The following is a 14,671-nucleotide window of genomic DNA, read 5'->3' as shown; positions in this document are numbered from 1 at the left end:
AAATAGTGGAGCATTTAGCAGCTGATATTTCACTCAGAAGGACCAAAAAAAGAACCAGGAGTCAAAAATATACCAAATTGATATTCCAAATGAATGCTAATCCCAACTGGATGTATACATAAGGGACCATTTGCTAAAACATTAGCCATACAAGCTACAAAGGCCACTGTTGTGGGCTCTCAAGTCGCCATTATAAATGAATACAAGCTTAAGATTCACTTGAGTCATCGTAAACACATCCATGAGTAAAGGTAACCTTTATTTCAGCTCCAAGAAGACCTTTAAAGGAACAAACAAGCAATCCTTTTACACGCATACATTGTGCATATATATACATTTCGCTCATAAAAATAGGACATGAGGGCCTATCGCTAATATCAGAAAAAGAGAAAACACCTTTGGGTACTTAAATAAATATGAACAGAATAGATGCAACAGAAAAAGACATCAGTTGGAGAAAACTCAACTATGAACAGCAGCATCACCTGTGCCTTGCTACAGCTGATTCTAGACATTCTAGATTGAGGTACTTTAAGATCCTAGGTGTTCACCAGTCTGTACACATCTTAAATGAGACATACATGAAATCATTCATCTCATCTTGATTCACCATGATCGTTGTCAAATGCATTTGCCTGAGAACCTTGTTATGAGACCAAATATGACTGATGCATAAAACTACTACAGAATCCATTTGTGTTCAGAGTAAAAGGACAACAAGCCCCTCAAACATCCTTTAGTAGAATATTCATGTCCATCCCTGGTGCTTTAAAAAGCACTGTGAAACCAAAAGTCTTCTCTCCAGGAAATGCAAGACAAATTATAATAAAATAAAAATGTTTATATGGGGTGAAACTTCATCAATTCAGTGTCATCTTCACATTAGTAGTAATAATAATAATAATAATCAGGGATACAAACAAATGAAATACAAGGCCTGTGTGTAGTTGCACAGAGTCATATATACATGATCCAAGAGTCTAAAACCTCTACTGAAGTATTTGGATCTCCGGTGATTTGCCCTCCAGCACCAGCTTGATCTCTTTGGCGTCCAGAGTTTCATGCGCTAGCAGGGCGTCCGCTAGTATCTTGTGCTCCTTGCTGTAAGTCTTCAGGATGTGTCTGGCACGCTCATAGGAGTCCTGGATGGAAGAGGAAGATCGGTGAGGAAGAGAGAGGTTAAGATCTGCAAATTAACTTCAAAGTACATTTGAGAGCGCTGCGGGAAAAAATACTCACATTCAGCAAAACTCGGATTTCCTGCTCGATGACAGCTTGTGTCTCGGGGCTCTGCTTGGTCAAGTCACCGTAGGTCATCACACCAAGCTGCAAGTAAACACAAATTACACCCTTTAGGTTGAATGAACAGACCTTCTCAAGCATTAGTCACTGATCATTATACGCTGTGAGGGTTTTCTTCTCCCGGGAGTCCAGATGTATACAGATTTTCTTTGACTTAGGTGTAATTATAGGTTACACTAATGTTAGAGAACTGCAGGTTTTCATTCCAACATAACAATACATCAGTGTTCATGTTTTGCAAGTGGCTTTGTGCAAACAATTGAAGATGCAGTAAACAAAAGGTCAAGCCCCGCAGCAATAAAAGCTCTGAGAACAGTCAGTAGAAAGGAACAAAAATTCCCTCTTACCCGTACAAATTAAAATGTTACCTTGTCACTCATGCCGAACCTGGTCACCATCATTTTTGCTATTTTGGTTGCTCCATCAAAGTCACTGGAGGCTCCTAAAAAGTACAATAGCAGGAGAAGATTAGACTAATGCGATGTCACGGACGATTATCAGACATGTGCTATAATCATTGTAATGTAGTATCGCAGTTCTGTCATCAAAATTGTGAATAAAGTATTTTGCAGAAGAATGTCTTAATAACAATGAAAATATTTATCTTCATGATACCAATCTGTCAAAATGTGTTTTTTTTTGTCGTACTTACACCGCTCTGAGAAACTTTAAAAATGTTACCATCAAAACAAACAAATCTAGTAAATTCACTCATTGTATTCACGCACCAGTGGTGATGTATTCGTCTCCAAAGATGAGCTCCTCCGCTACTCGCCCGCCCATACTGACATCCATCTGAGCCAGCAGCTGGGCTCTGGTCTCGCTCCAGCGGTCGTTGTCTGGGAGCAGGGACACCTAGAGGACGGAGACGAGGACCAAACGGATTAGCTGTCGGTTGAGTTTTAACAAATACAAATGACACAAACGTTACCGGTAAGGAGTTTGAGAAATAACAAGAGCTCACATGGCCAAGAGTTGGGCCTCTCGGCATGATCGTGGCCTTATTGATGGGCATTGCATCTTTGGTGTAATACGCAACAATAGCGTGGCCCGACTCGTGGTAGGCTGTGATGGTCTTGTTCTTCTTGTCGATTTCAACACTCCTCCTCTCGGGGCCTGGCATGACGAGGACACAAATAAAAAAGGCTTTGAAAACACTCATCTCCCATTATTGTTCTCTCTCGCTGACTTGACGTCCTTCTCGCGTGATTCTCGCGGGACTCGGAGCGGCTCTAAACACGGCGTGTATTCACCCATGATGATCTTGTCTTTAGCGAACTCCAGGTCCTTCATTGAGACCATCTCTTTCTCGTCCATGGCTGCCTTTAGGGCGGCCTGGTTGACCAGGTTCTCCAGGTCGGCCCCGGAGAAGCCCACTGTGCCCCGGGCAATAATCGACGCATCCACGGCTGTGAAAGAGAAACGCAATAGAAAAGGCCTTCTTTATAAAAGGCGACCAGTGTTCAGGAGACAATGCTGCCCTTTACACACATGGCAAACAAAAGTTTTCTCACAGGTTTACAGCTTCGATTGCTTTAAAAAAAGGGTTTTAATTCATTTTTAAAAAGCTAACGTTCAATATCTGAGACGTACCAGGGTCCATTTTGATCTTGGAGAGGTACAAGATGAGAATTTGAGTGCGTCCTTTCACATCGGGGCGAGGCACAGTCACCTGCATGTCAAACCTTCCTGGTCTCACCAGAGCGCTGGACAGTAGGAGCAAAGTAGAATTAATTAAGATTCACAGTACATAAACTCCAAACATCTCCTAAATTACAGGACTTTACTTCTATCTATCTATCTATCTATCTATCTATCTATCTATCTATCTATCTATCTATCTATCTACATACATACATACATACATACACCTTATTTTGTTATTTGTGTGCATGAAATGATTCCAGTTAGACAGTGTAACATAAACTAGGACAAGGATAAAACAGCCTGAGGCATCCGTCAGAGAGTAAAGGTCACAGAGGTGAAAGCAAAAAAACTAGAACAGTTTTGTAGACATGAACCGTATCTACATCCTGTATGGATTGACCTGATTTCAAACTAGTTATTCTTAAATTAAAAACAGAGGTAAACATACCTATCCAAAGCCTCTGCAAAGTTTGTAGCGCCAATAACGATGACGCCTTCATTGGGTTTAAACCTGTAAAATACCATAACAGTGAGTGTTAGAAGTTTTTTTTTTACACTCCGCAGTTTTGAAAAAGGCAGAAAACTGACCCGTCCATTTCAGCCAGCAGCTGGTTGATGGTTTGTCTCGAATACGGATGCATTGGAGACTCGATTCTTTTGCCGCCGACGCTGTCCAACTCATCAATGAAGATGACGCACGGAGCATTAGCTTTTGCCTCTTCTGCAAACCACAAAAGAAGAAGAGGAGAGAGATTGTAGTGGTTTGGATACACCCTCAACTGGTCGCTCACATTTTACTCACACTCTGCAAACTTACTGAAAAGGTTCCTGATTCGACTCGCGCCGACGCCCACAAACATCTCATCGAACTCTGATCCGGAGGCGTAGTAGAAAGGCACGTCAGCCTCTCCGGCCACGGCCCTCGCTAACAGAGTCTTTCCTGTGCCTGGTGGTCCAACGAGGAGGATTCCTGAAAGGAGAACAGAGGGAACACATCCGTATTAAATACCAGCATGTCAAAGCCAATTGCTATATTTTTGTGTTAATTTCCTGCAAAACAAAAACAGGACAAATTAGAGAAAACATAAAATACCTTTAGGCAGCTTTCCACCCAGAACAGTATATTTCTGGGGGTTCTTGAGAAAGTCGACAACTTCTTCCAATTCATTTTTTGCCTCGTCCACGCCTTTGACATTGTCAAATGTCACATTCTTCACCTGGACGGGGTCGACCGCCGAGTCGAGACCAGATGTGGTGCGGAACCTCACTGTGAAATCCCCCAAAAACAACTGGTTTAGTACGATAACGGCAAAAAAACCTTCCATTTCTTTAGACAGTAACTGCTAGTTACAATAGTCTTACTGCGGCACAAATGTAAAGACAAAGATCCAAATGTAATGTAAAACATACACACAGTTTATACAGATATTAAAGGATTATTGCACAGTGATAAGCAGCAGAATAATCAGTCAAGCTCCACATGCACAGCGCAGGAGAGACATCATAACTTATAAGCTACTGTATACTGTACGGTATTACCTTGAACATTAAAAACAAATATCAAGTATTTAAGCGGAAAATTGATACGCTTTGATCTATTTGCGTTGTGCATGTGGGGTCGTGAGTAGATTTGTAATCAGTGGAGAGAATAGAAACTGAAACAAACCAGCGTCAGAAAAGGAGCCTTTACCCGAGAGAAACGGGCTTCTTGATAAGCCATAAATGCCAATAAGTAGAAGGACCACCAGGATCAACCTGGTTCTCCTCAGCGAGTCTGTAAAACAAGAGCACAGACAAATATTAGTTATTCATGTCAATCATAGGACCTCCCTGTGTTTTACCTCAGAAAACCTGGTGCAACTGTTACACTGACCACCAGGGAATCCTTTCATTGTGTAAGGTTCCTTTTCTTCCAAACCGATAACTGTGAGCGAGCTACATGCCTTGTGTTCTCTGAGTGAAGGCCTGAGACCTCATGAACCCCTCGGTGAAACCCGTCTTGAAAGATTCCTGCTGGTTAACAGGAACGTTCTTCTGTTTCGTCAGTTGGTCCAGTGATTGTGCTTCTGGTACCTTTTCCCTCTGAAGAAAACCCTGTGAGGGGAAACAAAGAGTTGGTTTGTCAGAACGCTGCCCTTTTCACTGACTAATTAATTTGGTAACACAAAGTGCCTTTCAATAGATAATAGTTTCAATGATAGTATCGCTGACCTTCATGAAGAATGGCGTGTAAGCCTCGGTCTCCACCGGACCGTCATAGCTAGACTCTCTTCGTCTGGTCTTTGATTGCAGTGTCTTGAAACCCCGACTCTGGACCCGTACTAACAGAGACACACGTGAAAGCCGATGAACATTAAACATTACCCTAAAACGTCAAGCATTTAATACACATGGATAACTTACGCACAGCAGGGTCAGTTTCTTACCAGGCAAGAACTGCAGCTCTGAGCAAGCTTCTCTGAGAGGACTGTGGTATTGTGTGTGGAATATGTGGGAGCCGAAAACTCCCGACCGTCTCTGTGAAAACCCTGTCAGACAAACAAAAGGTTTGTTTCAATTACATGACATTATATATTCACAAATGTGTCAAATTAGCTTTTCTCAGATTATCTGAAAAAATAAAAAATAAACCTGAGCTGCTCACCATGCTTGTTGTGAAAGAAGCTGTTGGCAGAAACATGACTCGACCTCCATATCGAGGACACAGCGGGGGGTTCTTCTGGTCCCGGTATCGGCAACAACCTGCAGACCAGCTCATCCAGCTGACTCACCCGGATCTCAGACAGGCCCAGATCCCTCAGACTCACACAGGGCTGTGAAGAGAAGACCGCAAAAGTAGCAGTTATCTACACCTTTCTGAGACAACAATTGCATGTTTAAGAACCTTTTTAAAAAAACGTTCCGAGACATCCTCCTCACTTTTACAGAGACGCATTGTTATTGATTTATGGGCAGATATATATTGCACAGATTAGACCAGTTTAAGTGCACACTGGGATGTGCAAAGTAATTTCTTTGAACATGATATAGACAATGTGGCAGGTACTGGTAGACTTAAGGATAACATTCTTAGCTTGTGTGAAAACCATCTTCTTTTATGGTTATTAACGTGTGTTTGAGGATAAAGACGGACATTAATCCTTCCCCCTTTTTACAGGATACATGTATGAATAATGATAATAATAATGATTCTCTCATGAAGGATTTGTTAAATCAACATGTAAGCTTTCTGAAAGGTCAGACAAAATCCCATGTTATTGGTTACAAAAGCTATTGTTTACTGCATGTTGTCCAATACAACCAGTGAGAAACAGGCTTTTTGTCCAGCAAGGATTGGAATGTTTCTACCCTGCTGGTAGTCAGCAGGGTAGAAACATTCCCATACTTGCTGTACCCTTGTGAGATCATGTCATGTATCCGTGGCGTCCGTCTCACCTCATTAAGATACGAGCTGTGCTCTGGATTGAAGTCTTTGTGCAGGGCCTGGACCGAAGCTGTGGCTGAGTTCTTCAGAGAGTGGAGGGCGTTGATGAGCTGGCTGAGAGGCACTATCATCTGGCAGATAAACAGAGGAGAAGGAGGAACGGTTACAACACCATATTGTGATCCTTCTGTTACTGCATGTACTTGACACTCGTAAAAGTTGATGTTTAAAAAAAAAAGTGTATCAAGTCCAGCCAGGACAGTTATATCAGTGTCAGCTCAACGCTTAACTACCTGCTCTTTGCAGTATGGCGCACATACGTCAGACCTGTGACGAGTTACGTAACCTGAACTCTTTGAAAATACATTTTAACAGCATCCAATTTACTTTAAAACTCGCTCTTCCCAGACCTGTCAGATCAGGTAGAAATCCCCCCCGCACGTGCAAAGCTTCTCGGGGCTTGCTGTTTGTGAAATGGCTCATTATGACAACGTGACGTCAGCACGGGCTGCTCACGAAGAGATCTCCCGTTGACTTGTTAAAGCTAACGTTAGCCGGGTTGTCATTGACCGTAGCAGAAGCCATTCTACGCACAGAGACAGACAGAGCTCCTTGTTGATATTACAACTCCCACAACGGCATTTACCGTAAAACGCCGACGTTCTAACTAAAACGCGTAAAGTTGACAACGTTAAATAACACGTTAGCTAGCTTAACATCTGCTATACGGGTCGGCTTAGCTTACCTGCTGAGGCTGAAACGACGTTGACAATGAAAACATGTTTGCCGAATGATAATTCAATATTAGGAGCTGGGTGGGGGGAGAGAAGGGAGTTGGTGTGTGAGGAGAGACCCTCACTACAACGCACAAGAACGAGTCCTCCCGGGAGCGGTGTCCTTTTGTTTTGCTTGTTACACAACTTTTCGACAGCTTAGCTAACAAACTGCAAATGGATTCTCCGGCATCGGAGGTCGAATGGACTACAATATGACGTCATGCTGCATTACTACCGGGTGCGTCTTGCGTCAGCGTATCGTCCCTTGTGGACCCAAACTGCAAGTTTATTTAAATCGGATAAATAAATAAAAAATTATGACACAAATATTACAATTATTACTTATTTAAATGTTTCTGTTATTTGTTCTACAGTGATAAAATGATTGACTGTTTAGCTAGGTTACGTATCTTGTGTGGTCCTTTCTGCCTGATCAAAATTAAAATATACAAATAGTTCAGTTAACGCCTTATATAAATATAGCTAGTATTTGATAAATACCAGCGGGAATATACGTCAATGTTACAACAGCTTGGAGCAAAAACAAAAACAATTAAACAGAGAAAGAAACACAAATAAAAATACAAAATAAATAAATACATAAATAATATACAATATCGTTCGATATTATTTACCTAATTTTGACAAGCGTCAATACACTTAGTAATTCGATATATCAAATCAATAACTCAATTACAGCCCACATCAAGAGCATTGTATGATTTTCACACAGGCGCGTAATTGTACAACTAAATTGAACGAACTTCAGAGGACCCCGTGGAGCAAAATTCAAAATTTCAAAACAAACCCCAGATTGTTGTTTTAACATGCAAGTGTTTACTCCGAGCTAGCTGGCGGTTGCAGACGCAACTCGATTCCTTATTTGAAAAAACTGCTGTTATTAAAATGGACGCGGATGAAAAGCACGACTCCGGTACAAACGTTAAGTCGGTGGATGTTCCTCAACCGCCTTCAATCGAGGATTTCACCGTTTTAAAGCCCATCAGCCGCGGTGCTTTTGGCAAAGTCTACCTTGCACGGAAGAAGTGCAATGCGCGATTATATGCCATTAAGGTGAGTCTGTTGGACTTTGACAGTTTTGAATCATTCTACGAGGCTCATTATAGTTGAAAATATAAATATATATATATATTTTTTTTTCTTCTTTAGATGATGAAGAAAGCAGACATGGTTGACAAAAATATGACGGGCCAGATGAAGGCAGAGAGAGATGCACTTGCTTTGAGCAAAAGCCCCTTCGTGGTTCACCTGTTTTACTCCCTTCAGACAGCCACCAAGATCTATCTGGTAACACTAAGATACCAAATAATTACACTTGCACAAATTACACCGATAGTAACTACTTAAGTGTAACAATAAATAACTGTATTTTCATGTTTCTTGCAGGTAATGGAATACCTCATTGGTGGAGATGTCAAATCTCTGCTTCACATCTTTGGGTATTTTGACCAGGATATGTCTGTAAAATACATTTCAGAGGTTGCGTTGGCTTTGGACTACCTCCACCGCCACGGTATAATCCACAGGTACAAGTCAATGCCAGTTAATGTGTATCAGTCTTTGGGTGAGATGTATTGTGTGACCTGGATATTTACCTGAATTATAACTTTTTAGGGACTTGAAGCCGGACAACATGCTTATATCCGACAAAGGTCACATCAAACTGACAGACTTCGGCCTCTCTAAAGTCAAGCTTGACCATGGTATGATCCCACCAGCTTGATCACACAAATTGTGATCAATCCCGCTTGTAATGTCAGTAATATTTTCTTCATTTCATGTCTCTGCTCTCTCTCAGAGCTGTGTCTTATGGATATCCTAACCACTCCATCTTTGGCGAAACCAAGAAAGGATTACTTCCGCACCCCGGGTCAAGTCCTCTCCCTAATCAGCACCATTGGATTTGTGAGTGAATTTGTACTATTCTTCCCTGGAGAAATGCCCTGATTGCATGCTTTTATACACAGTTGGTGTTGAATAATGACGCTTCCTTTTTGTTTTAATCAAACACAGAATTCACCTGCAGGAGAAAGCAAGCGTCACTGCAGCGCATCTGCTGTGTCTAGTCCCATGTCCTGTGGCAAAATAAAACACAAGAATAGCTCTCTTGGTTCTCCCTTGATGAAGAAAAAAGATCATCAGTGCTCTCCGGTTCCTTGGGAAATGGGTACGTCACAGTAGTTATGCAAGAGATACACATCTTGGCTTTTTAAAAATCTCCGCCCATTAATTACCATTGTGGAATGACTAGTTACGCAATAACTGTTTTTTTTTGTATAAAAGGTGTGTGCATAGTATTGACTCCTGGTGAGAATGTGGCAATGACGGTGTGTTTTAACAGTTCATCTGTATTATCTCCCTACAGGATCCAACAAGATGATGTTCAGCCCTCACAACCTGGCTAAAAATCTGACCCCCTCACTGCTGAAGTCCAGGAAGAGGTTTGAGACGATGAGTGCAGGCAGCACCACCGACACCGAATGTGGCATCAGTCCACTGTGGGAGTTTGAGCAGGTCAGTGAGCTCAAACCTATAAACCTAAAGACTGTAAATTACTGTATGTAATTTACAGTCTATTAAACAATGTGATTTTTATTTTTTTATTTTATTTTATTCGGGGTCTCTTGACCAACTTTGCCACCTCCAAATCTTAATTTAGTCACTTAATGTGATAATGTATTTTTGAAATAGTTCCCCATTGCTTTACATTTTAGTGACATGTTTAGTGTCGATGTAAGCAGATCAAATTGGATCGGAAGGCATATCATCAGTATCCGATACTGATGGTATGCCTTCCGTTGGTTCTTATCGTGACATTCATTTATTTCTCCTTCAGAAAGAAAATGAACCTGCTAATAGCCAGAAGGAGACGAGGCGTTCCGAGTCTAAAGGGCCTGAACGGGAGTGTGTGCCCACAAAGCTGGCCACCTTCGGCTTCTCTGACAAGGCCCCTGGCGTTATCCCGGACACACACCGGCTGGCAGAAAAGGGGGCTCACGGCAACAATCTGGAGTCCGTTTCCATGGCTCCGGATGAAATGCGTCTCTCCGCCTCGTTTGTGAAGAGGAAATTTTCTGAAGTTGAGAGAAGCCCAGAGCTTTGGGAGATCCAAGCCAAGAGGAGCAATGCAGCTTATACCAGATGCTACGAGGTTCAAGAAGAGACGGCGAGGTTTCACACTGGCCTGACTGGGACATTTTCCACCATCCAAATAGATGGCTTCCAGCCCTCCTCTAAGGGGTTGGCTGAAGGCCGGATCCCGAAGCGCTCCAGCCCCATTGTTGTGACCGAAAGCCTGTTTAGTGAACTGGAGGAGCCAACGGAGGACGTGTTTGAAGACGGAGCCAAAGACTTGTCTGCCTCAAGTTTCACGTCGCCGCTCGCTGGGAGCAGTGATATTTGCCGCAGCCTGACCCTCGACTCCGACGGGTCCGTGCTCGAAACGTCCCTCACCATCGACAGCCGTGCGTCTCTCCAGCCGAGCAACCGCTCCAAAAGCGGGAACTCGGACGAAGGGGGGATCAAAGACTGGTCCATCTGTGAATCGCTCCCACAAACTCCCTCTGCCGTCGCTACTGAAACACCCAAATTTGGTAACTTTGGCCGGGGAGGATCTCAGGGCTCCTTCCAGGTCTGCGGCGCCGCGCAGTCGCTCACATTCCTCAAGCCGCGGAACATCGTAGCTTTCCGTAGCTACTGCAGCTCCATTAACCGCTCCAACGCGTCGGGGGTGTCCCGCCTCAGCGTCGGTTCCGTCGAGGCCATGGACCTCTCCGCCGCAGCTTCTCCTCACTCTGCGTCTGGCATCGGAACGCCAGTGCAGAAGAGGCCGAGCTCCAACAGCTCCCTCTGTCAGGTGAGCAGACCAGGACTTGTAGAAGTCCTCGTTTAAAGCAGTTCATTCTCGTGAGTGTTTTGCCTAAATTCAGCTGCTAGCATGGTTGGAGACCTCAAATAATTAATCAGGCCTTCGTTTGTAACACTTTAATACAAATAACATTTATTTGACACACACACAAAACAATAAATTACTTTGTAACTATTAAAACGCTCCATAATAAAAGTAAAAAAAAAAACAGTAACTGAGTAAACACTCAAATTTCACCAATTTAAGGCGAACTAAAGAAGTGTAATATAATTATAAGGATAAATAAGTAAAGCTCCATTTTGTGAAGCTTGAACTTTCTGTCTTTTAAGAAAAAAGAGGTCAGAGGTCAAACTTTCGGCATAGTTTGTGTGTAAATTACAGTGTAATTGGCATAAATCTCACAATTATTGAATGTTTTTTTTTAATGAATTGTTTGTCGTGTCATTTGACCTCTCTTGACATTCCCTTTTCGTTCCTCCTCTCATCAGACTCCTCAGCCCATGTCGACCTCTCACACGCCTTTCAGGACCCCGAAGAGTGTCAGAAGGGGAGCTCTGCCTGTCTTGGACGCACACATTTTAGGAACCCCCGACTATTTGGCTCCAGAGCTTCTGTTGGGAAAACCACACGGTAAGAAAAAGAAATTCCAAATCCCAAGCACCTCGACAAAACACCACAATAGCGCCACACAGTGTCATGGTGTTTGCTGTACGTATGCTGTACTTGTGACCGGCGTTCTCTTTGAGTTTCAGGAAGTTGTCAGTGTGGTAAGTTTTATAATGATGTTGCTGTTTGCGCAAGCAAGCTTGCATGTTCCCCCAGCCTGCTGATGCGCTCGAGGGAATGAGCTGCTAGCTGATTCCTCCCCCTGTTTTTCTGGTTCTGTTTCTGCCCCTTTGATTGGGGGAAGGGGGGTGATTTTAAATGTGAATACAAAGGCAAAAAAAATCTTCTAACATTAAGCTAACAACAATTTTAACAGTTGGGGATTAGGGCTGATGTGCTTTTAACTGGACAGAAGGGTCTTTCAATCTGCAGCTGTTTGGGTTATTGTGGCACACAGTGATATTACTGTGAATGTGTTCTGGCACTGGCTTTATTTTGCCATGCAACATGTCATCTAATAATAACCTATTGATTTGCACACACCGTTGTTTCCTGTCAGTTGCACCGCGCCATTTCCTAACCTGATTGCTGCCCTTTGGATTCATGAACCTCCGTGTGGCAGTTTATTCATCAGCTGTCAATGATTTTTATAAAAAAGTCAACAATTGGCGGTTGTGAACATTTCTTGCAGTCACTGAGAAGCAAAATGTCAATTCAAGTTTATGTGTGTTAATTGTGATTGATAATTACAGATATCTCAGGCTAACTGTTGATGAATTAGTTTAAACCCATAACTTCAATCCCTCCATCCTCAACCTAAGTTAGTGCCTGCTTCCTCCACCGCAGTGCAGCTATTACACTCCTAACGGGAATCACAGGGGGATCTGGGGTGTTTGGAGCCAGCAGCTGTGTGACATGTGTCTTTTCTTTGCTTCCGTCCAGACTGCATGGTGGATTGGTGGGCGCTTGGTGTGTGTCTTTTCGAGTTCCTCACAGGCGTGCCACCTTTCAACGACGAGACGCCGCCGCTGGTCTTCCAGAACATTCTCAACAGAGGTGGGTTTGGTTTTCTTCAACGAGAAAACGTCCGACCCTAAACCGCAAACTCAATTTACTTACCACATTTCTATCGAGCCTCTATTTGACGATCAACATGCCGGACATATTGGTAATGCTTTTGTTGCTTCTTTTACTGTCTCAATGTCCGCCATTTTAGATATTCCCTGGCCTGAGGAAGAGGAGGAACTGTCTGTAAACTCAAGAAAAGCGATAGATATTCTCCTGACCATGGACATGACGAAACGAGCTGGTCTGAAGGGTGAGTACCTCCTTTTCTTCTGTTTTATTTTTCTAAATTTAAAGGAGCAGTGTGTAAGAAATACTGGCATCTAGTGGTGAAGTTGCAAATTGCAACCAACCGAATACCCCTCCAGCCCCCCCTCTCTTTCCACGCATGTCAGAACTACAGTGGCCTTCAAGTAACGCAAAAACAACAACCTGCAAAAGGCTTTCTCTGAATCCATTGTATGGTTTGTCCGTTCTGGGCTACTGTAGAAACATGGCAATGCAACTCGCTCCCTATGAGGATATGAAGGGCTCATTCTTATGTTAGTTACAGGCGATAATACACTCATGAAAACATAGTTATTATATTAAATTTATGCCATCAAATCCAACACACTGACCCCCTTTTTTTTTTTTTAATCATTATTGTCATCTGTTGATTTTACCAGATAAATGTCTGAGAGCAGAAATACCATTTCCTAAATGAGGGATGGAAAGAATTCAGGATTTTTTTTGAGGGGTTGTTTTTTTACCCAAAGCATCAGTCAGTGAGACTTTCTAGTGTGTAAGAGTCCTAAAAACGTAATACCTGATATAATGTATAGTACACAACAACTTAATCCAAGTTAGTTAGAATTTATTATTTCTCTTTTTTATGCTGCTATTTTTTTAAACTAGTAATGTTCATGTTTTTTTAACACAGCATATTTGTTTTAGTTTTTTTTTTTGACAAATCCTTAAATTCTGTATGAGAATTTTACTCAAATTTCTTTAAAAAGATGAAGTGTTTTATGTATTTGTATACATAAATGTATGTCAGGGAATTGTCACACAATAAAATGCTAATATAGAATACCTGTTCTAATCTAATTGTCCGACAAAATAAAAATGTGAGGTGTGTTCTGATCATTTTTGCTTGAACATCCACCAGAACTCAGGCGGCACCCCTTGTTCGAGGGCCTGGACTGGGACGACCTGCAGAACCAGCCGATGCCCTTCATTCCTCAGCCGGCGGATGAAACCGACACCTCTTATTTTGATGCAAGAAACAACGCTCAGCACATCGCCGTGTCCGGCTTCAGCCTGTAAAGTCTTAATGAAGCACAGGACGCAGGGAACTCAGACTCGGATCCATTATACAGATAAATACACAGTAATGATGTGGATTTTAAACATTTTACCAAACGTGCAATCACCGGTCATAAGAGCCACAAACACACTGAATCTGCTCAGTTAGTTACCAATCTGCTTTGCAGAAAGTTAACTTTTTAAACTTCGTATTACCATAATACACAGTAATGTCTCTTAAATTAGGTTATTATTCTAGCAGAATAGTGTTTGCTACTGTGTTTCCTTTACAATAAGTTGTGCTTTCTGTTGCTATATTGATTAAATGTGAGATAACTGTATGTGTAAGTTCATGTGGCGCTTCCTCCCCGATGTTAAGTCTCTGTGCAGATGCGCTCCATCGTTCATCACTGTAATGTTCCCCTGCTGATAGCAGAATGCTGAGTTTCTCTTTAAAACATGGTAATATATTCATAAATAATCTATTTTATATGTCAATCTTGTTAATAACGTTCTGTGTTGTTTTAAGACTGGAGTCGAGTACTTTGTGTTGGAACTGTTTTTGCTGCTTTTATGTCTCTTGTGTTTGTAATTCTGATCTGTCCATTTTCCACACTACAATTTTTCTTATTATTTTAGATAAGTTCATGAGGTTCCTTGTGAAATTTTATCTTG

General features: G+C 42.2%; 2 protein-coding genes across 2 annotated transcripts; one reads left to right on the top strand and one right to left on the bottom strand.

Moving 5' to 3' along the window:
• Positions 1-240: 240 nt before the first annotated feature.
• LOC306750555 (ATP-dependent zinc metalloprotease YME1L1-like) lies at positions 241-7,154 on the bottom strand (the record flags this gene model as incomplete). Its single annotated transcript, XM_079234000.1, has 18 exons — positions 241-1,142; positions 1,240-1,326; positions 1,671-1,744; positions 2,031-2,157; positions 2,267-2,418; positions 2,556-2,711; positions 2,896-3,008; positions 3,398-3,460; positions 3,538-3,670; positions 3,767-3,919; positions 4,043-4,216; positions 4,640-4,723; positions 4,893-5,043; positions 5,161-5,270; positions 5,376-5,477; positions 5,594-5,762; positions 6,385-6,504; positions 7,119-7,154. The coding sequence occupies 18 exons, from the start codon at positions 7,152-7,154 to the stop codon at positions 990-992; spliced, it is 2,157 nt and encodes a 718-aa protein (XP_079090126.1). The 3' UTR covers positions 241-989.
• Positions 7,155-8,788: 1,634 nt separating this feature from the next.
• On the top strand, positions 8,789-14,604 carry mastl (microtubule associated serine/threonine kinase-like). The gene is made up of 9 exons (XM_079234064.1): positions 8,789-8,873; positions 8,969-9,075; positions 9,184-9,337; positions 9,536-9,684; positions 10,007-11,026; positions 11,527-11,668; positions 12,587-12,700; positions 12,861-12,962; positions 13,860-14,604. Exons 1-9 carry the CDS (start codon positions 8,804-8,806, stop codon positions 14,015-14,017), a joined length of 2,016 nt encoding a protein of 671 aa, XP_079090190.1. The 5' UTR covers positions 8,789-8,803; the 3' UTR covers positions 14,018-14,604.
• The last annotated feature ends 67 nt before the right edge of the window (positions 14,605-14,671 follow it).

Source organism: Taurulus bubalis (assembly GCF_910589615.1).
Source record: "Taurulus bubalis genome assembly, chromosome: 18".
Classification (NCBI taxonomy): Eukaryota; Metazoa; Chordata; class Actinopteri; order Perciformes; family Cottidae; genus Taurulus; species Taurulus bubalis.
This window is presented reverse-complemented; position numbering and strand designations above follow the sequence as displayed.